Raw genomic sequence first — 24,041 nt, 5'->3', positions numbered from 1 at the left:
GTATATTCTATAACCACGATACTGCTGTATCAAAGGACTTATTGATCTTCCCTGTATATTCTATAACCACGTTTAGCTACTGCTGTATCAAAGGACTTATTGATCTTCCCTGTATATTCTATAACCATGATACTGCTGTATCAAAGGACTTATTGATCTTCCCTGTATATTCTATAACCATGATACTGCTGTATCAAAGGACTTATTGATCTTTCCTGTATATTCTATAACCATGATACTGCTGTATCAAAGGACTTATTGATCTTCCCTGTATATTCTATAACCATGATACTGCTGTATCAAAGGACTTATTGATCTTCCCTGTATATTCTATAACCATGATACTGCTGTATTAAAGGACTTATTGATCTTCCCTGTATATTCTATAACCATGATACTGCTGTATCAAAGGACTTATTGATCTTCCCTGTATATTCTATAACCATGATACTGCTGTATCAAAGGACTTATTGATCTTCCCTGTATATTCTATAACCACGTTTAGCTACTGCTGTATCAAAGGACTTATTGATCTTTCCTGTATATTCTATAACCATGATACTGCTGTATTAAATGACTTATTGATCTTCCCTGTATATTCTATAACCATGATACTGTTGTATTAAAGGACTTATTGATCTTCCCTGTATATTCTATAACCATGATACTGCTGTATCAAAGGACTTATTGATCTTCCCTGTATATTCTATAACCATGATACTGCTGTATCAAAGGACTTATTGATCTTCCCTGTATATTCTATAACCATGATACTGCTGTATCAAAGGACTTATTGATCTTCCCTGTATATTCTATAACCACGATACTGCTGTATCAAAGGACTTATTGATCTTCCCTGTATATTCTATAACCACGATACTGCTGTATCAAAGGACTTATTGATCTTTCCTGTATATTCTATAACCACGTTTAGCTACTGCTGTATCAAAGGACTTATTGATCTTCCCTGTATATTCTATAACCACGTTTAGCTACCGCTGTATCAAAGGACTTATTGATCTTCCCTGTATATTCTATAACCACGTTTAGCTACCGCTGTATCAAAGGACTTATTGATCTTCCCTGTATATTCTATAACCACGTTTAGCTACCGCTGTATCAAAGGACTTATTGATCTTCCCTGTATATTCTATAACCACGTTTAGCTACCGCTGTATCAAAGGACTTATTGATCTTTCCTGTATATTCTATAACCACGATACTGCTGTATCAAAGGACTTATTGATCTTCCCTGTATATTCTATAACCATGATACTGCTGTATCAAAGGACTTATTGATCTTCCCTGTATATTCTATAACCACGTTTAGCTACTGCTGTATCAAAGGACTTATTGATCTTTCCTGTATATTCTATAACCATGATACTGCTGTATTAAAGGACTTATTGATCTTCCCTGTATATTCTATAACCACGATACTGCTGTATCAAAGGACTTATTGATCTTCCCTGTATATTCTATAACCACGTTTAGCTACTGCTGTATCAAAGGACTTATTGATCTTTCCTGTATATTCTATAACCACGTTTAGCTACTGCTGTATCAAAGGACTTATTGATCTTCCCTGTATATTCTATAACCATGATACTGCTGTATCAAAGGACTTATTGATCTTCCCTGTATATTCTATAACCATGATACTGCTGTATCAAAGGACTTATTGATCTTTCCTGTATATTCTATAACCATGATACTGCTGTATCAAAGGACTTATTGATCTTCCCTGTATATTCTATAACCATGATACTGCTGTATCAAAGGACTTATTGATCTTCCCTGTATATTCTATAACCATGATACTGCTGTATTAAAGGACTTATTGATCTTCCCTGTATATTCTATAACCATGATACTGCTGTATCAAAGGACTTATTGATCTTCCCTGTATATTCTATAACCATGATACTGCTGTATCAAAGGACTTATTGATCTTCCCTGTATATTCTATAACCACGTTTAGCTACTGCTGTATCAAAGGACTTATTGATCTTTCCTGTATATTCTATAACCATGATACTGCTGTATTAAATGACTTATTGATCTTCCCTGTATATTCTATAACCATGATACTGCTGTATCAAAGGACTTATTGATCTTTCCTGTATATTCTATAACCATGATACTGCTGTATCAAAGGACTTATTGATCTTCCCTGTATATTCTATAACCATGATACTGCTGTATCAAAGGACTTATTGATCTTCCCTGTATATTCTATAACCATGATACTGCTGTATTAAAGGACTTATTGATCTTCCCTGTATATTCTATAACCATGATACTGCTGTATCAAAGGACTTATTGATCTTCCCTGTATATTCTATAACCATGATACTGCTGTATCAAAGGACTTATTGATCTTCCCTGTATATTCTATAACCACGTTTAGCTACTGCTGTATCAAAGGACTTATTGATCTTTCCTGTATATTCTATAACCATGATACTGCTGTATTAAAGGACTTATTGATCTTCCCTGTATATTCTATAACCACGATACTGCTGTATCAAAGGACTTATTGATCTTCCCTGTATATTCTATAACCACGTTTAGCTACTGCTGTATCAAAGGACTTATTGATCTTTCCTGTATATTCTATAACCACGTTTAGCTACCGCTGCATCAAAGGAATTATCTAAGTGTGTTTCAGAGATGGCCAGAATATGAATGTGTTCTGATGTTAATTGCTAATTTCATGGACCTTGTTTCTCAGGCTACATATGTTAATATGGGCTATTTTTAGTCCTTTTCTGGGTTGCTTGATTGTTTTTAATGATCCGAGGTAGACATGTTGATGACATTTACTTTTGACTCAATGCTACTGAGTGGCCTGCCCACAGTGGGCTTCTTCCTAAGGCAGACAGTTTTCAGTACAAACAGTGGAATTCAATTCTATGCGCATGTATGATTATTGCTGACGATCCCCTCTGACGACACACGACGCCGTGGTAACTACACACACACACACACATAACAACCAAGACATTGACAAGCAGGCTGAAGTGCTTTTGACCATGTGGTAGATAGAAGGTGTGTCTCTACCTGCAAGCCGCTTCATCCAGGCCCCCTCGTCGATCCCCAGGTTATTATAGATAATCTTCAGGATGTTGCCCAGCAGACTATTCATGTGGTCTGAGGTGAGGTGAGTACAGCAGCTGTCTGCAGTCTCTGGAGGGTTGTTCTCTGGGCCGTGCTCCCACCAGTGAGACATGTAGCTGCATAGCATGGGCAGCACCACCTGAGGATAAGGACAGGGGGGAGGGATGCTCATGTTAAATGTTTAAGTAATGTTGTCTTTTCAATCATGTTCTTATCTCTTGTAAGCTCAGGGATCCAGACCAACATTTTCCCCTGGTGTCACTGGGGCCACCAACGTTTTCAGTTGGTGGCATCAGCCCACGATTTGGTGGCACCAGCCCACGATTTGGTGGCACCAGCCCATGATTTGGTGGTACCAGCCCATGATTTGGTGGCACCAGCCCATGATTTGGTGGTACCAGCCCATGATTTGGTGGTACCAGCCCATGATTTGGTGGTACCAGCCCATGATTTGGTGGCATCAGCCCATGATTTGGTGGTACAAGCCCATGATTTGGTGGTACCAGCCCATGATTTGGTGGCACCAGCCCATGATTTGGTGGTACCAGCCCATGATTTGGTGGTACCAGCCCATGATTTGGTGGTACCAGGTGGTACCAGCCCATGATTTGGTTGTACCTGTCAGGATTTGGTGGTACCAGCCCATGATTTGGTGGTACCAGCCACCATTATAAAGTCATTATTAAGTCATTACTAATCATTATTAAGAAATTATTCATCATTATAAAATAATTATTAATCATTCTAAAGTCATTATTAAGTCATTACTAATCATTATTAAGTCATTCGTAAAGATTTATTAAAAGGTGTAATTGATGACTCACATAGTATTCAATAAATACGTCCAAGCTGGAATGATTTAAAATATTTTGATATGCAACCTAATCCAGTGATTGTCATACATTTGAGGCTGACAATCAGGTTATTTCTGTTATATTTTACTCTCAAAATAGGATATTTGTATTTATTATGGATCCCCATTAGTTCCTGCCAAGGCAGCAGCTACTCTTCCTGGGGTTTATTATGGATCCCCATTAGTTCCTGTCAAGGCAGCAGCTACTCTTCCTGGGGTTTATTATGGATCCCCATTAGTTCCTGCCAAGGCAACAGCTACTCTTCCTGGGGTTTATTATGGATCCCCATTAGTTCCTGTCAAGGCAGCAGCTACTCTTCCTGGGGTTTATTATGGATCCCCATTAGTTCCTGCCAAGGCAACAGCTACTCTTCCTGGGGTTTATTATGGATCCCCATTAGTTCCTGTCAGGGCAGCAGCTACTCTTCCTGGGGTTTATTATGGATCCCCATTAGTTCCAGCCAAGGCAGCAGCTACTCTTCCTGGGGTTTATTATGGATCCCCATTAGTTCCTGTCAAGGCAGCAGCTACTCTTCCTGGGGTTTATTATGGATCCCCATTAGTTCCTGCCAAGGCAGCAGCTACTCTTCCTGGGGTTTATTATGGATCCCCATTAGTTCCTGTCAAGGCAGCAGCTACTCTTCCTGGGGTTTATTATGGATCCCCATTAGTTCCTGCCAAGGCAACAGCTACTCTTCCTGGGGTTTATTATGGATCCCCATTAGTTCCTGTCAAGGCAGCAGCTACTCTTCCTGGGGTTTATTATGGATCCCCATTAGTTCCTGCCAAGGCAACAGCTACTCTTCCTGGGGTTTATTATGGATCCCCATTAGTTCCAGCCAAGGCAGCAGCTACTCTTCCTGGGGTTTATTATGGATCCCCATTAGTTCCTGTCAAGGCAGCAGCTACTCTTCCTGGGGTTTATTATGGATCCCCATTAGTTCCTGCCAAGGCAGCAGCTACTCTTCCTGGGGTTTATTATGGATCCCCATTAGTTCCTGCCAAGGCAGCAGCTACTCTTCCTGGGGTTTATTATGGATCCCCATTAGTTCCTGCCAAGGCAGCAGCTACTCTTCCTGGGGTTTATTATGGATCCCCATTAGTTCCTGCCAAGGCAGCAGCTACTCTTCCTGGGGTTTATTATGGATCCCCATTAGTTCCTGCCAAGGCAGCAGCTACTCTTCCTGGGGTTTATTATGGATCCCCATTAGTTCCTGCCAAGGCAGCAGCTACTCTTCCTGGGGTTTATTATGGATCCCCATTAGTTCCTGCCAAGGCAGCAGCTACTCTTCCTGGGGTTTATTATGGATCCCCATTAGTTCCTGCCAAGGCAGCAGCTACTCTTCCTGGGGTTTATTATGGATCCCCATTAGTTCCTGCCAAGGCAACAGCTACTCTTCCTGGGGTTTATTATGGATCCCCATTAGTTCCTGCCAAGGCAGCAGCTACTCTTCCTGGGGTTTATTATGGATCCCCATTAGTTCCTGCCAAGGCAGCAGCTACTCTTCCTGGGGTTTATTATGGATCCCCATTAGTTCCTGTCAAGGCAGCAGCTACTCTTCCTGGGGTTTATTATGGATCCCCATTAGTTCCTGCCAAGGCAGCAGCTACTCTTCCTGGGGTTTATTATGGATCCCCATTAGTTCCTGTCAAGGCAGCAGCTACTCTTCCTGGGGTTTATTATGGATCCCCATTAGTTCCTGCCAAGGCAACAGCTACTCTTCCTGGGGTTTATTATGGATCCCCATTAGTTCCTGTCAAGGCAGCAGCTACTCTTCCTGGGGTTTATTATGGATCCCCATTAGTTCCTGCCAAGGCAACAGCTACTCTTCCTGGGGTTTATTATGGATCCCCATTAGTTCCAGCCAAGGCAGCAGCTACTCTTCCTGGGGTTTATTATGGATCTCCATTAGTTCCTGTCAAGGCAGCAGCTACTCTTCCTGGGGTTTATTATGGATCCCCATTAGTTCCTGCCAAGGCAGCAGCTACTCTTCCTGGGGTTTATTATGGATCCCCATTAGTTCCTGCCAAGGCAGCAGCTACTCTTCCTGGGGTTTATTATGGATCCCCATTAGTTCCTGCCAAGGCAGCAGCTACTCTTCCTGGGGTTTATTATGGATCCCCATTAGTTCCTGCCAAGGCAGCAGCTACTCTTCCTGGGGTTTATTATGGATCCCCATTAGTTCCTGCCAAGGCAACAGCTACTCTTCCTGGGGTTTATTATGGATCCCCATTAGTTCCTGCCAAGGCAGCAGCTACTCTTCCTGGGGTTTATTATGGATCCCCATTAGTTCCTGCCAAGGCAGCAGCTACTCTTCCTGGGGTTTATTATGGATCCCCATTAGTTCCTGCCAAGGCAGCATCTACTCTTCCTGGGGTTTATTATGGATCCCCATTAGTTCCTGCCAAGGCAGCAGCTACTCTTCCTGGGGTTTATTATGTATCCCCATTAGTTCCTGCCAAGGCAGCAGCTACTCTTCCTGGGGTTTATTATGGATCCCCGTTAGTTCCTGCCAAGGCAGCAGCTACTCTTCCTGAGGTTTATTATGGATCCCCGTTAGTTCCTGTCAAGGCAGCAGCTACTCTTCCTGGGGTTTATTATGGATCCCCGTTAGTTCCTGCCAAGGCAGCAGCTACTCTTCCTGGGGTTTATTATGGATCCCCATTAGTTCCTGTCAAGGCAGCAGCTACTCTTCCTGGGGTTTATTATGGATCCCCATTAGTTCCTGCCCAGGCAGCAGCTACTCTTCCTGGGGTTTATTATGGATCCCCGTTAGTTCCTGCCAAGGCAGCAGCTACTCTTCCTGAGGTTTAGTATGGATCCCCGTTAGTTCCTGTCAAGGCAGCAGCTACTCTTCCTGGGGTTTATTATGGATCCCCGTTAGTTCCTGCCAAGGCAGCAGCTACTCTTCCTGGGGTTTATTATGGATCCCCATTAGTTCCTGTCAAGGCAGCAGCTACTCTTCCTGGGGTTTATTATGGATCCCCATTAGTTCCTGCCAAGGCAGCAGCTACTCTTCCTGGGGTTTATTATGGATCCCCATTAGTTCCTGCCAAGGCAGCAGCTACTCTTTCCAGGTTTCCAGGTGTTTGCTGCCGTTCCTCAGCAGCCTCCTGTGGTGTACATAGTTAGGACAAAACTGCCCAGACCATTATAATAACCATGTCACAGTTGTATTAGGGAAAGGGGGAGACCTAGTCAGTTGTACAACTGAATGCATTCAACTGAAAATGTGTCTTTTGCATTTAATCATTTGAATCAGAGAGGTGCAGGGGGGGGGGGGGGGGCTGCCATAATCAACATCCACGTCTTCAGTGCCCTGGGAACAGTGGGTTGACTACCTCAGGGGCAGAGCAACATATTTTTACCTTGTCAGGGATTCGATCCAGCAACCTTTCGGTTACTGGCCCAGTGCTCAAACCACTAGACTAGAGTGTTGCTCCTTCCTCACAGCGACTAGAGTGCTGCTCCTTCCTCACAGGGACTAGAGTGTTGCTCCTTCCTCACTGGGAGGAAGGAGCTGCTAGTCACTGGGAGGAAGGAGCTGCTAGTCACTGTGAGGAAGGAGCTGCTAGTCACTGGGAGGAAGGAGCTGCTAGTCACTGTGAGGAAGGAGCTGCTAGTCACTGGGAGGAAGGAGCTGCACTCTGTTAATAAATCATCAGTCTCCTGGTAATAAACCACCAGTCTCCTGGTAATAAACCACCAGTCTCCTGTTAATAAACCACCAGTCTCCTGTTAATAAACCACCAGTCTCCTGTTAATAAACCACCAGTCTCCTGGTAATAAACCACCAGTCTCCTGTTAATAAACCACCAGTCTCCTGTTAATAAACCAGTATCCTGGTAATAAACCACCAGTCTCCTGTTAATAAACCACCAGTCTCCTGTTAATAAACCAGTCTCCTGTTAATAAACCAGTCTCCTATTAATAAACCACCAGTCTCCTGTTAATAAACCACCAGTCTCCTGTTAATAAACCACCAGTCTCCTGTTAATAAACCACCAGTCTCCTGTTAATAAACCACCAGTCTCCTGTTAATAAACCACCAGTCTCCTGTTAATAAACCACCAGTCTCCTGTCAATAAACCACCAGTCTCCTGTTAATAAACCACCAGTCTCCTGTTAATAAACCAGTCTCCTGTTAATAAACCAGTCTCCTGTTAATAAACCACCAGTCTCCTGGTAATAAACCACCAGTCTCCTGTTAATAAACCATCAGTCTCCTGGTAATAAACCACCAGTCTCCTGTTAATAACCCACCAGTCTCCTGGTAATAAACCACCAGTCTCCTGTTAATAAACCAGTATCCTGGTAATAAACCACCAGTCTCCTGGTAATAAACCACCAGTCTCCTGTTAATAAACCACCAGTCTCCTGTTAATAAACCACCAGTCTCCTGTTAATAAACCACCAGTCTCCTGTTAATAAACCACCAGTCTCCTGGTAATAAACCACCAGTCTCCTGGTAATAAACCAGTCTCCTGTTAATAAACCAGTATCCTGGTAATAAACCACCAGTCTCCTGTTAATAAACCAGTCTCCTGTTAATAAACCAGTCTCCTGTTAATAAACCAGTCTCCTGTTAATAAACCATTCTCCTGTTAATAAACCACCAGTCTCCTGTTAATAAACCACCAGTCTCCTGTTAATAAACCAGTCTCCTGTTAATAAACCACCAGTCTCCTGTTAATAAACCACCAGTCTCCTGGTAATAAACCACCAGTCTCCTGTTAATAAACCACCAGTCTCCTGTTAATAAACCACCAGTCTCCTGGTAATAAACCACCAGTCTCCTGGTAATAAACCACCAGTCTCCTGTTAATAAACCACCAGTCTCCTGGTAATAAACCACCAGTCTCCTGGTAATAAACCACCAGTCTCCTGTTAATAAACCACCAGTCTCCTGTTAATAAACCAGTCTCCTGGTAATAAACCACCAGTCTCCTGTTAATAAACCACCAGTCTCCTGTTAATAAACCACCAGTCTCCTGTTAATAAACCACCAGTCTCCTGTTAATAAACCACCAGTCTCCTGGTAATAAACCACCAGTCTCCTGTTAATAACCCAACAGTCTCCTGTTAATAAACCACTAGTCTTCTGGTAATAAACCACCAGTCTCCTGTTAATAAACCACCCGTCTCCTGATAATAAACCACCAGTCTCCTGGTAATAAACCACCAGTCTCCTGTTAATAAACCACCAGTCTCCTGTTATTAAACCACCAGTCTCCTGGTAATAAACCACCAGTCACCCGTTAATAAACCACCAGTCTCCTGTTAATAAACCAGTATCCTGGTAATAAACCACCAGTCTCCTGTTAATAAACCAGTCTCCTGTTAATAAACCACCAGTCTCCTGTTAATAAACCAGTCTCCTGTTAATAAACCACCAGTCTCCTGTTAATAAACCACCAGTCTCCTGTTAATAAACCACCAGTCTCCTGTTAATAAACCACCAGTCTCCTGTTAATAAACCACCAGTCTCCTGTTAATAAACCACCAGTCTCATGTTAATAAACCAGTCTCCTGTTAATAAACCAGTCTCCTGTTAATAAACCACCAGTCTCCTGTTAATAAACCACCAGTCTCCTGTTAATAAACCACCAGTCTCATGTTAATAAACCAGTCTCCTGTTAATAAACCAGTCTCCTGTTAATAAACCACCAGTCTCCTGTTAATAAACCACCAGTCTCCTGGTAATAAACCACCAGTCTCCTGTTAATAACCCACCAGTCTTCTGTTAATAAACCACCAGTCAGTCTCCTGTTAATAAACCAGTCTCCTGTTAATAAACCAGTCTCCTGTTAATAAACCACCAGTCTCCTGTTAATAAACCACCAGTCTCCTGTCAATAAACCACCAGTCAGTCTCCTGTTAATAAACCAGTCTCCTGTTAATAAACCAGTCTCCTGTTAATAAACCACCAGTCTCCTGTTAATAAACCACCAGTCTCCTGTTAATAAACCACCAGTCTCCTGGTAATAAACCACCAGTCTCCTGTTAATAACCCACCAGTCTCCTGTTAATAAACCACCAGTCTCCTGTTAATAAACCACCAGTCTCCTGTTAATAACCCACCAGTCTCCTGTTAATAAACCACCAGTCTCCTGTTAATAAACCACCAGTCTCCTGTTAATAAACCACCAGTCTCCTGTTAATAACCCACCAGTCTCCTGTTAATAAACCACCAGTCTCCTGTTAATAAACCACCAGTCTCCTGTTAATAACCCACCAGTCTCCTGTTAATAAACCACCAGTCTCCTGTTAATAAACCACCAGTCTCCTGTTAATAAACCACCAGTCTCATGTTAATAAACCACCAGTCTCCTGTTAATAAACCACCAGTCTCCTGTTAATAAACCACCAGTCTCCTGTTAATAAACCACCAGTCTCCTGTTAATAAACAACCAGTCTCCTGTTAATAAACCACCAGTCTCCTGTTAATAAACCACCAGTCTCCTGTTAATAAACCAGTCTCCTGTTAATAAACCAGTCTCCTGTTAATAAACCACAAGTCTTCTGGTAATAAACCACCAGTCTCCTGTTAATAAACCACCAGTCTCCTGGTAATAAACCACCAGTCTCCTGTTAATAAACCACCAGTCTTCTGGTAATAAACCACCAGTCTCCTGTTAATAAACCACCAGTCTCCTGTTAATAAACCACCAGTCTCCTGGTAATAAACCACCAGTCTCCTGTTAATAAACCACCAGTCTCCTGTTAATAAACCACCAGTCTCCTGTTAATAAACCACCAGTCTTCTGGTAATAAACCACCAGTCTCCTGTTAATAAACCACTAGTATCCTGGTAATAAACCACCAGTCTCCTGTTAATAACCCACCAGTCTTCTGTTAATAAACCACCAGTCTCCTGTTAATAAACCACCAGTCTCCTGTTAATAAACCACCAGTCTCCTGTTAATAAACCACCAGTCTCCTGGTAATAAACCACCAGTCTCCTGTTAATAAACCACCAGTCTCCTGTTAATAAACCAGTCTCCTGTTAATAAACCAGTCTCCTGTTAATAAACCACCAGTCTCCTGTTAATAACCCACCAGTCTCCTGTTAATAAACCACCAGTCTCCTGTTAATAACCCACCAGTCTCCTGTTAATAAACCACCAGTCTCCTGGTAGTAAACCAGTCTCTACCTCCATAACGTGAGGCATCTGCGTGTAGTGCAGGCCGGACTCAGCAAGATCCATGATCTCCTCCAGAGACTTCTCCAGGGACGGGATGACTGGACACATCTCTCCTACCTGGAAGGGCAGATCTAGAGCTGGGAAGCAGTGGGGTAGAGAGGAGAGAGAGAGGGAAATGGAGAGAGGGAGGAGGGAGAGAGAGGGTGGAGGGAGTGAGAGGGAGGGTGGAGGGAGAGGGAGAGAGAGGGTGGAGGGAGAGAGGGAGAGAGAGAGAGGGGGTGGAGGGAGAGAGTTAGAGGGAAATGGAGAGAGGGAGGAAAAGAGGTAGAGAAAGATAAAGAGAGGGTGGAGGGAGAGAGAGGGTGGAGGGAGAGAGGATGGAGGGAGAGAGAGAGGGTGGAGGGAGTGAGAGAGAGGGTGGAGGGAGAGAGAGAGAAAGAAAGAAAGGTTGGAGGGAGATAGAGAGAGAGGGGGAAGGAAGGGAGAGAGAGAGAGAGGGGAAATGGAGAGAGGGTGGAGGGAGAGAGATAGAGAGAGAGAGGGGGAAATAGAGAGAGGGAGGAAAAGAGAGGTAGAGAGAGATAAAGAAAGAGGGTGGAGGGAGAGAGACAGAGAGAGAGGGTAAAGGGAGAGAGGGAGAGAGACAGGGTGGAGGGAGAGAGAGAGAAAGAAAGAAAGAGAGAGGGAGAGAGAGGGTGGAGGGAGAGAGGGTGGAGGGAGAGAGGGAGTAAGAGACAGAGAGATAAAAGGTGATAGTGAGAGAGACATAAAGACTGTATGCAGTCATTCCTCAATTCAGTTTGCAACATTTATACCAAGCTTCTCTCTATCTCTGCATCCAAACCGATCCTGTCTTTGATTCTAAAACACCTGAAGGACAGTTTGCAACAGTACCTGTTCTGTCCCGGGAGCCCTTGGTAATGTAGATGGAGTAGTTGTTGAACTGGTTGAGCTCTGGTTCCAGGAAGGCCACAGGGAACGCCCCTGAGAACGCTGCAAGACATTCACCTAGGGCTGGACGCTGCCTGCAGGAGGAAGAGGAGGAGGGGGGGGGGGGGAGGAGGAGGAGGAGGTAGGGGGAGGAAGGAGGAAGATGAGGAGGGGGGAGGTAGGGGGAGGAAGGAGGAAGAGGAGGAAGGTGCAGGAGGAGGAGGAGGTAGGGGGAGGAAGGAGGAAGAGGAGGAGGGAGGGGGAGGAAGAAGGAAGAGGTGGAAGGGGAGGAGAAGGATGAGATAGGGGGAGGAGGAGGAGGTAGGGGGAGGAAGCAGAGGAAGGGGGAGGAGGAGAAGGAGGAGGTAGGAGAGGAGGAGGAAGGGGGAGGATAAGGAGGAGGTAGGGGAGGAAGAAAGAAGAGGAAGAAGGAGGAGGTAGGGGGAGGAGGAAGGAAGAGGAGGAAGGGGAGGAGAAGGAGGAGGTAGGGGGAGGAAGGAGGAAGCGAAGGAAGGGGAGGAGGAGGTAGGGGGAGGAAGGAGGAAGAGGAGGAGGAGGAAGTGGCAGGAGGAGGAGGAGGTAGGGGGAGGAAGGAGGAAGAGGAGGAAGGGGCAGGAGGAGGAGGTGGTAGGGGAGGAAGGGGGAGGAGGAGGTAGGGGAGGAAGGGGGAGGAGGAAGAGGAAGGGGAGGATAAGGAGGAGGTAGGGGAGGAAGAAAGCAGAGGAGGAGGAGGTAGGGGGAGGAGAAGGAGGAGGTAGGGGGAGGAAGGAGGAAGTGGAGGAAGGGGCAGGAGGGGGAGGAGGAGGTAGGGGGAGGAAGGAGGAAGCGAAGGAAGGGGAGGAGGAGGTAGGGGGAGGAAGGAGGAAGAGGAGGAGGAGGAAGTGGCAGGAGGAGGAGGAGGTAGGGGGAGGAAGGAGGAAGAGGAGGAAGGGCAGGAGGAGGAGGTGGTAGGGGAGGAAGGGGGAGGAGGAGGTAGGGGAGGAAGGGGGAGGAGGAAGAGGAAGGGGGAGGATAAGGAGGAGGTAGGGGAGGAAGAAAGCAGAGGAGGAGGAGGTAGGGGGAGGAGAAGGAGGAGGTAGGGGGAGGAAGGAGGAAGTGGAGGAAGGGGCAGGAGGGGGAGGAGGAGGTAGGGGGAGGAAGGAGGAAGAGGAGGAAGGGGCAGGAGGAGGTAGGGGAGGAAGAAAGCAGAGGAGGAGGAGGTAGGGGGAGGAGAAGGAGGAGGTAGGGGGAGGAAGGAGGAAGTGGAGGAAGGGGCAGGAGGGGGAGGAGGAGGTAGGGGGAGGAAGGAGGAAGAGGAGGAAGGGGCAGGAGGAGGTATGGGGAGGAAGGAGGAAGAGGAGGAAGGGGCAGGAGGAGGAGGAGGTAGGGGAGGAAGGGGGAGGAGGAGGGACAGCTCATGTTCAGGAAGACACTCCTTCTCCAGAATAACTGGTTTAACCCAGTCACATCCTTTACTAGACTTAATGCAATATTAAAATGAGCCACAGAACAAATTATGGTTGTTGTAAATGTATGAAATGTGGTGTCAACATAGTCTGTAGAAGGTTCTAGACAGGACACTTTTAGATTGTCATTATCTATCATAGTTCCAGTGTCCATCAAAGTAGGGATTTTGAGAAAATGTGAAAAAACATACAAAAATGACATCAGCTTTTATCAAGTCGTGAATACATGTCACGTGAATGTTTATTGGTCAGTAGCGACCATGTTGTTGGACATGCTAGCCTGGAAAAAGATAATTTGTGAGATCTTGGTCCATGGATACCGTATATCAAGTGTTGTACAGATCGGTCATTCGGAGCCAGAGGACTAAAGCATTTGAAGTGTTTTTCACTCAATTCTAAATGGAGGACCTTAAAGTAACACCCCAGAGGAAGTAGCCACCACTATTCTGATGTAATTTCCTGTTCAAGAGAGGAAATGCATATTTAGGTTCCACCTCAGAAGAATGATGAAGGCTACTTATATACAGTACCAGTCAAAAGTTTGGACACACCTACTCATTCCAGGGTTTATCTTTATTTTTAGCATTTTCTACATTGTAGAATGAGACAGAATAAGACATCGAACTATGAAATAACACATATGGAATCATGTAGTAACCAAAAAAGTGTTAAAACTGCAGGATCAGTGTCCCGCCCACGGTGGAGCTAACGTAGGCTAATGTGATTAGCATGAGGTGGAGCTAACATAGGCTAATGTGATTAGCATGAGGTGGAGCTAACGTAGGCTAATGTGATTAGCATGAGGTTGTAAGTAACAAGAACATTTCCCAGGACATAGACATATCTGATATGGGCAGAAAGATGACATTCTTGTTAATCTAACTGCACTGTCCAATTTACATTAGCTATTAGTGAAATAATACCATGCTATTGTTTGAGGAAGGTGCACAGTTATGAACTTGAAAATGTATTAGTAAACCAATTAGGCACATTTGGGCAGTCTTGACACAACATTTTGAACATAAATGCAATGGTTCATCGGATCAGTCTAAACCTTTGCACATACACTGCTGCCATCTAGTGGCCAAAATCTAAATTGCTCCTCGGCTGGAATAATACAATATGGCCTTACTCTTGCATTTCAAAGATGATGATGCAAAAATAATACAAAACAACGGTTGTTTTTACTTATTTGTATTATCTTTTACCAGATCTATTGTGTTTATTTTCCTACATTAATTTCACATTTCCACAAACTTCAAAGTGTTTCCTGTCAAATGGTACCAAGAATATGCATATCCTTGCTTCAGGGCCTAAACTACAGGCAGTTAGATTTGGGTATGTCATTTTAGGAGAAAAATTTGGAAAAAAAAGGGGTGGATCCTTATTTAAACAAATCAGATTATTTAAAGCAGCCACCCTTTGCTTCGATGACAGCTTTGCGTACTCTTTCAACCAGTAAATACTAAATATGAAGAAAAACCCTGAAATCAGTAGGTGTGTCCAAACTTCTGACTGGTCCTGTATATTCACCAATTGGGTGTGGGAATTTCCACGTGGCGTTGATAAACAACATTTTGTTGTTCACTGACAGCTGTCAGTGTAGCTAGCGGGCTAACCTTATCCAGCTACTTCATGTTGTCGGTTGTTACGGAGGTTTCTGTCAGCTGTCAGTGTAGCTAGCGGGCTAACCTTATCCAGCTACTTCATGTTGTCGGTTGTTACGGAGGTTTCTGTCAGCTGTCAGTGTAGCTAGCGGGCTAACCTTATCCATCTACTTCATGTTGTCAGTTGTTACGGAGGTTTCTGTCAGCTGTCAGTGTAGCTAGCGGGCTAACCTTATCCAGCTACTTCATGTTGTCGGTTGTTACGGAGGTTTCTGTCAGCTGTCAGTGTAGCTAGCGGGCTAACCTTATCCAGCTACTTCATGTTGTCGGTTGTTACGGAGGTTTCTGTCAGCTGTCAGTGTAGCTAGCGGGCTAACCTTATCCAGCTACTTCATGTTGTCGGTTGTTACGGAGGTTTCTGTCAGCTGTCAGTGTAGCTAGCGGGCTAACCTTATCCAGCTACTTCATGTTGTCGGTTGTTACGGAGGTTTCTGTCAGCCGTCAGTGTAACTAGCACGCTAACCTTATCCAGCTACTTCATGTTGTCGGTTGTTACGGAGGTTTCTGTCAGCTGTCAGTGTAGCTAGCGGGCTAACCTTATCCAGCTACTTCATGTTGTCGGTTGTTACGGAGGTTTCTGTCAGCTGTCAGTGTAGCTAGCTGGCTAACCTTATCCAGCGACTTCATGTTGTCGGTTGTTACGGAGGTTTTTGTTACTACACCGTATTCAACAGATTACCCAGGAGGCTCTATGGCTGGTTCTGGATGTGTCCTAGGCATTGGTTCAGAGGAAACTCCCCCCCCAGAGGGAATCCACTGGCCTGTCCTGTTATGTCCAACCTTTTGGCATCTTGCAGAAATTGAGGATGTAAATAGAAATAGTTAGAAAGAATAACTATTAGACTGTTTGGCTCCATGCCTGTTTGGCTCCATGGCTGTTTGGCTCCATGCCTGTTTGGCTCCATGGCTGTTTGGCTGTTTGGATGTTTGGATGTTTGGCTCCATGGCTGTTTGGCTGTTTGGATGTTTGGATGTTTGGCTCCATGGCTGTTTGGCTGTTTGGATGTTTGGATGTTTGGCTCCATGGCTGTATGGCTGTTTGGATGTTTGGCTCCATGGCTGTTTGGCTCCATGGCTGTATGGCTCCATGGCTGTTTGGCTCCATGCCTGTTTGGCTCCATGGCTGTTTGGCTGTTTGGATGTTTGGATGTTTGGCTCCATGGCTGTTTGGCTGTTTGGATGTTTGGATGTTTGGCTCCATGGCTGTTTGGCTGTTTGGATGTTTGGATGTTTGGCTCCATGGCTGTATGGCTGTTTGGATGTTTGGCTCCATGGCTGTTTGGCTCCATGCCTGTTTGGCTCCATGGCTGTATGGCTGTTTGGATGTTTGGATGTTTGGCTCCATGGATGTTTGGCTCCATGGCTGTTTGGATGTTTGGCTCCATGGCTGTATGGCTCCATGGCTGTTTGGCTCCATGGCTGTATGGCTCCATGGCTGTTTGGCTCCATGCCTGTTTGGCTCCATGGCTGTATGGCTGTTTGGATGTTTGGATGTTTGGCTCCATGGCTGTTTGGCTCCATGGCTGTTTGGCTCCATGGCTGTTAGGCTATTTGGATGTTTGGCTCCATGGCTGTTTGGCTCCATGGCTGTTTGGCTCCATGGCTGTTTGGCCGTTTGGCTCCATGGCTGTTTGGCTCCATGGCTGTTTGGATCCATGGCTGTTTGGCTCCATGGCTGTTTGGCTCCATGGCTGTTTGGCTCCATGGCTGTTTGGCTCCATGGCTGTTTGGCTCCATGGATGTTTGGCTCCAAGGCTGTTTGGCTCCATGGCTGTTTGGCTCCATGCCTGTTTGGCTCCATGGCTGTTAGGCTATTTGGATGTTTGGCTCCATGGCTGTTTGGCTCCATGGCTGTTTGGCTCCATGGCTGTTTGGCTCTATGGCCGTTTGGCTCCATGGCCGTTAGGCCGTTTGGCTCCATGGCTGTTTGGCTCCATGGCCCCTAATTAAAGACAATAGGGTCTCACCCAGCTTCTCTGCTTGAACCCCTATTTAAAGACAATAGGGTCTCACCCAGCTTCTCTGCTCGAACCCCTAATTAAAGACAATAGGGTTTCACCCAGCTTCTCTGCTCGAACCCCTAATTAAATACAATAGGGTCTCACCCAAATTCTCTGCTCGAACCCCTAATTAAATACAATAGGGTCTCACCCAGCTTCTCTGCTCGAACCCCTAATTAAATACAATAGGGTCTCACCCAAATTCTCTGCTCGAACCCCTAATTAAATACAATAGGGTCTCACCCAGCTTCTCTGCTTGAACCCCTAATCAAAGACAATAGGGTCTCACCCAGCTTCTCTGCTTGAACCCCTAATCAAAGACAATAGGGTCTCACCCAGCTTCTCTGCTTGAACCCCATAATTATATTTCTGTAATGGACATGAATGGCGTAACTGGTTGGATGATGTATTTTGAATCCATTTCAACCAGCTGGGTAGCTGATCAGTTCCAAGACACCCTATCGTCCTCTTAATCATCATATTCACATTGAATTCATTTTGACATTTGTAAAAGTAGTTTAACATGAAGATTGGTACGGTTTTATTTTTTTGCTTACTGGGTTGAAATGAAAGGATACCAGATGACTTTAGAAAAAAAATGGCCGTTGACTGATCAGATCGAATGATGACGGATAAGATCAAATGATAACGGATCAGACAGAATGATAATGGATAAGATCAAATGATAACGGATCAGATCAAATAATAACGGATCAGACAGAATGATGACGGATAAGATCAAATGATAATGGATCAGACAGAATGATGACGGATCAGATCAAATGATAATGGATCAGACAGAATGATAACGGATCAGATCAAATGATAACGGATCAGATCAAATAATAACGGATCAGATCAAATGATAACGGATCAGATCAAATGATAACGGATCAGACAGAATGATAATGGATCAGATCAAATAATAACGGATCAGATCAAATGATAACGGATCAGATCAAATAATAACGGATCAGACAGAATGATGACGGATCAGATCAAATGATAACGGATCAGATCAAATGATGACGGATCAGATCAAATAATAACGGATCAGACAAAATGATAACGGATCAGACAGAATGATGACGGATAAGATCAAATGATAATGGATCAGATCAAATGATGACGGATCAGATCAAATAATAACGGATCAGATCAAATGATGACGGATCAGATCAAATGATGACGGATCAGATCAAATAATAACGGATCAGACAGAATGATAATGGACAGATCAAATGATGACGGATCAGATCAAATGATAACGGATCAGATCAAATAATAACGGATCAGACAGAATGATAATGGATCAGATCAAATGATGACGGATCAGATCAAATGATGACGGATCAGATCAAATAATAACGGATCAGACAGAATGATAATGGATCAGATCAAATGATGACGGATCAGACCAAATGATGACGGATTAGATCAAATAATAACGGATCAGATCAAATGATAACGGATCAGACAGAATGATAATGGATCAGATCAAATGATGACGGATCAGATCAAATGATAACGGATCAGATCAAATAATAACGGATCAGATCAAATGATAACGGATCAGATCAAATGATGACGGATCAGATCAAATAATAACGGATCAGATCAAATGATAACGGATCAGATCAAATGATGACGGATCAGATCAAATAATAACGGATCAGATCAAATGATAACGGATCAGATCAAATGATGACGGATCAGATCAAATGATAACGGATCAGATCAAATAATAACGGATCAGATCAAATGATGACGGATCAGATCAAATAATAACGGATCAGATCAAATGATGACGGATCAGATCAAATAATAACGGATCAGATCAAATAATAACGGATCAGATCAAATGATAACGGATCAGATCAAATGATAACGGATCAGATCAAATGATAATGGATCAGATCAAATGATGACGGATCAGATCAAATAATAACGGATCAGATCAAATGATAACGGATCAGATCAGATGATAACGGATCAGATCAAATGATAATGGATCAGATCAAATGATAACGGATCAGATCAAATGATAACAGATCAGATCAAATGATAACGGATCAGATCAAATGATAACGGATCAGATCAAATAATAACGGATCAGATCAAATGATAACGGATCAGATCAAATGATAACGGATCAGATCAAATGATAACGGATCAGATCAAATGATAATGGATCAGATCAAATGATGACGGATCAGATCAAATGATAACGGATCAGATCAAATAATAACGGATCAGATCAAATGATGACGGATCAGATCAAATGATGACGGATCAGATCAAATAATAACGGATCAGACAGAATGATAATGGATCAGATCAAATGATGACGGATCAGATCAAATGATGACGGATCAGATCAAATAATAACGGATCAGATCAAATAATAACGGATCAGACAGAATGATAATGGATCAGATCAAATGATGACGGATCAGATCAAATGATGACGGATCAGATCAAATAATAACGGATCAGACAGAATGATAATGGATCAGATCAAATGATGACGGATCAGACCAAATGATGACGGATCAGATCAAATAATAACGGATCAGATCAAATGATAATGGATCAGATCAAATGATGACGGATCAGATCATATGATAACGGATTAGATCGAATGATAACGGATCAGACAGAATGATAACGGATCAGATCAAATAATAACGGATCAGATCAAATAATAACGGATCAGATCAAATAATAACGGATCAGATCAAATGATAACGGATCAGACAGAATGATGACGGATCAGATCAAATGATAACGGATCAGATCAAATGATAACGGATCAGACAGAATGATGACGGATCAGATCAAATAATAACGGATTAGACAAAATGATAACGGATCAGACAGAATGATGACGAAAAGAGCGTTGTGTTGAACACTGTTACGATGTTCAACAGTGAGAATCGCAGAATGGTGAACTTACTAAATGACCTCGAGTTGACTGTGTGATTGACTTCCTCTTAATTAATCATCGCGTTCACATTGCGTTTCATTTTGACGTTACCTTTCTACGTAGATGCTGTTGTTGGTACCAAGACTATACAGGCTGTTGAGGATCCTGTAACAGGCCACCTGGACATCATCCACTGTGAAGACAACAAGGGAAGTCTCCTTACACAGAGGACCTACAGTATGATCTTTACAGGACGGTGTAGTTGGACTACAATAAGACATTAGGGGTCAAACAGGCCTTGGCTTATTTATTGGTACTTTAAGCCAGATATACATGAAGCCTTTTTAATTAACAATGACTAATGAGGGCTGGTCTTGTATGAGACACAGGGATGGCCTTTTTAATTAACAATTACTAATTAGGCCTTGTCTTGTGTGAGATACAGGGATGGCCTTTTTAATTAACAATGAGGGCTTGTCTTGTGTGAGATACAGGGATGGCCTTTTTAATTAACAATGCCTAAAGAGGACTGGTCTCATGAGATACAGGGATGGCCTTTTTAATTAACAATGCCTAATGAGGGCTTGTCTCATGAGCTACAGGTAAGTGCAGTTTCATCATTGGCCAATAGGTGGTGCTACAAGCTCTCATCAGGCTATGGTGGATTTGCCCCTATATCAGATTTTGTTCAGCAAAAAAACAAATGATCCAAATGTGAATTGATCTACTGGTATGCATACATATGAGGTCTTCCCCAAAGAGGTTCTGCCCGATGTGTTCGAACAGGGAGGAGAGGACAGGGAGCAGGGCTACGCTGGTGTAGTTAATGATCTGGGTGACTCCTTTGGGCTGGGAGTGACTGTGAGTGAACTGGCCCTGTTTCAGGTTCTCTAAAGTCTTCTCCAAGTCCTCGGCTGCGTTGTCGAAGAACGCCCTCAACGCCGCCTTCACCGTCTCCAGACCCGTCTTCATCACCGTCCTGGAGAACAGACACGGATTATATTACGATCAGTTGGTAGAGAACGGCGCTGGTACCGCCAGGATTGTGGGTTCGAATCCCGGGGCCACCCATACTTAAAATGTATACACACACACACACACGAGGTGGTTCAGGATAAAATCGTCTGCTTAATGGCACAGATTATTATGAATGGAGATACCCAAGCAACCATTAACTCACAATCACACCAAGCTTTCTCAAATGCACAGATTGTGGGGATGCAGACAACATGTTAAGAGATGGCTGGATTCTAAACCCAGTGGGTAATGGTGAAACAACATGTTGAGAGATAGCTGGATTCTAAATCCAGAGGGTAATGGTGAAACAACATGTTGAGAGATGGCTAGATTCTAAATCCAGAGGGTAATGGTGAAACAACATGTTGAGAGATGGCCGTATTCTAAATCCAGTGGGTAATGGTGAAACAACATGTTGAGAGATGGCTGGATTCTAAATCCAGAGGGTAATGGTGAAACAACATGTTGAGAGATGGCCGTATTCTAAATCCAGTGGGTAATGGTGAAACAACATGTTGAGAGATGGCTGGATTCTAAATCCAGAGGGTAATGGTGAAACAACATGTTGAGAGATGGCTAGATTCTAAATCCAGAGGGTAATGGTGAAACAACATGTTGAGAGATGGCCGTATTCTAAATCCAGTGGGTAATGGTGAAACAACATGTTGAGAGATGGCTGGATTCTAAATCCAGTGGGTAATGGTGAAACAACATGTTGAGAGATGGCTGGATTCTAAATCCAGTGGGTAATGGTGAAACTACATGTTGAGAGATGGCTGGATTCTAAATCCAGTGGGTAATGGTGAAACAACATGCTGAGAGATGGCTGGATTCTAAATCCAGTGGGTAATGGTGAAACAACATGTTGAGAGATGGCTGGATTCTAAATCCAGAGGGTAATGGTGAAACAACATGTTGAGAGATGGCTGGATTCTAAATCCAGAGGGTAATGGTGAAACAACATGTTGAGAGATGGCTAGATTCTAAATCCAGAGGGTAATGGTGAAACAACATGTTGAGAGATGGCCGTATTCTAAATCCAGTGGGTAATGGTGAAACAACATGTTGAGAGATGGCTGGATTCTAAATCCAGTGGGTAATGGTGAAACTACATGTTGAGAGATGGCTGGATTCTAAATCCAGTGGGTAATGGTGAAACAACATGTTGAGAGATGGCTGGATTCTAAATCCAGTGGGTAATGGTGAAACAACATGTTGAGAGATGGCTGGATTCTAAATCCAGAGGGTAATGGTGAAACAACATGTTGAGAGATGGCTGGATTCTAAATCCAGTGGGTAATGGTGAAACAACATGTTGAGAGATGGCTGGATTCTAAACCCAGTGGGTAATGGTGAAACTACATGTTGAGAGATGGCTGGATTCTAAATCCAGAGGGTAATGGTGAAACAACATGTTGAGAGATGGCTGGATTCTAAACCCAGTGGGTAATGGTGAAACAACATGTTGAGAGATGGCTGGATTCTAAATCCAGAGGGTAATGGTGAAACAACATGTTGAGAGATGGCTGGATTCTAAATCCAGAGGGTAATGGTGAAACAACATGTTGAGAGATGGCTGGATTCTAAATCCAGAGGGTAATGGTGAAACTAACATGTTGAGAGATGGCTGGATTCTAAACCCAGTGGGTAATGGTGAAACAACATGTTGAGAGATGGCTGGATTCTAAATCCAGAGGGTAATGGTGAAACTAACATGTTGAGAGATGGCTGGATTCTAAACCCAGAGGGTAATGGTGAAACAACATGTTGAGAGATGGCTGGATTCTAAATCCAGTGGGTAATGGTGAAACAACATGTTGAGAGATGGCTGGATTCTAAATCCAGTGGGTAATGGTGAAACAACATGTTGAGAAAAACAACTTTTAACACATCATGACATCAGCTAATGGGGATCCAAACACACTCAATATGACTTCCATATTAATAGGGTTCATGTGGTCACTCACCTGGCGTCCAGTGTCTGGCCCAGTATGTGAAGACAGTTGACTATGGAGGTAGCATGGCTTCCTGTGTTGAGACATGAGGCAGTGTTACAGCGTGAGTAGTCCTGTAGCACCACGGCATATAGACGAGCTGAGACAAGCATGGATACGGAACCACAGCATATAGACGAGCTGAGACAAGCATGGATACGGAACCACAGGGTCCAGTGTAGAACTGAGGCAAGCATGGATACAGAACCACAGAGTCCAGTGTAGAGCTGAGACAGAACCACAGGGTCCCAGTGTAGAGCTGAGACAGAACCACAGAGTCCAGTGTAGAGCTGAGACATGCATGGATACGGAACCACAGGGTGCAGTGTAGAGCTGAGACATGCATGGATACAGAACCACAGAGTCCAATGTAGAGCTGAGACATGCATGGATACAGAACCACAGAGTCCAATGTAGAGCTGAGGACATGCATGGATACAGAACCACAGAGTCCAGTGTACTGATACTACTGAAGACCACACGCATGTAGGTTTAGATGGACAGATCACACACTTCCAATATAAAACACCAGTAACCTAGACCTAAGGCAGTTATTAAATGGATTGGGGCTTTCAAATATGACAAACAGCACAGGAACTACACTTTACTCCCATGCATAGCCAGAGTCTAATCGGCTTAGAAAACTTTGCATGCTTCACAGGCATCTGCAGTATTTTAAGTGCCTATAGGGAGGAGCTGGGACCAGGAGTAGGAGCTGGGACCAGGAATAGGAGCTGGGACAGGGGTAGGAGCTGGGGCCAAGACCTGGGACCAGGGGTAGGAGCTGGATCCAGGGGTAGGAGCTGGGACCAGGGGTAGGGGCTGGAACCAGGGGTAGGAGCTGGGACCAGGGGTAGGAGCAGGGGGTCAGGGGTAGGAGCTGGAACCAGGGGTAGGAGCTGGAACCAGGGGTAGGAGCTGGGACCAGGGTTAGAAGCTGGGG

The 24,041-nt window shown here is 44.1% G+C and overlaps 1 protein-coding gene across 1 annotated transcript in view; it reads right to left on the bottom strand.

Annotated features, from left to right (window-relative positions):
* LOC110516746 (ryanodine receptor 2) overlaps nucleotides 1-24,041 on the bottom strand; it is a 563,076-nt gene that overhangs the window by 107,404 nt on the left and 431,631 nt on the right. The window contains exons 65-70 of the mRNA XM_036960048.1: nucleotides 23,072-23,132; nucleotides 20,828-21,066; nucleotides 20,199-20,280; nucleotides 12,014-12,144; nucleotides 11,129-11,256; nucleotides 3,064-3,259 (exon numbers count right to left, since the gene is read on the bottom strand). Coding sequence (XP_036815943.1) covers nucleotides 3,064-3,259; nucleotides 11,129-11,256; nucleotides 12,014-12,144; nucleotides 20,199-20,280; nucleotides 20,828-21,066; nucleotides 23,072-23,132 — 837 coding nt within the window. The remainder of the gene's footprint in view (nucleotides 1-3,063; nucleotides 3,260-11,128; nucleotides 11,257-12,013; nucleotides 12,145-20,198; nucleotides 20,281-20,827; nucleotides 21,067-23,071; nucleotides 23,133-24,041) is intronic.

The sequence above is a fragment of the Oncorhynchus mykiss genome, chromosome 23, assembly GCF_013265735.2.
Source record: "Oncorhynchus mykiss isolate Arlee chromosome 23, USDA_OmykA_1.1, whole genome shotgun sequence".
Lineage (NCBI taxonomy): Eukaryota > Metazoa > Chordata > Actinopteri > Salmoniformes > Salmonidae > Oncorhynchus > Oncorhynchus mykiss.
This window is presented reverse-complemented; position numbering and strand designations above follow the sequence as displayed.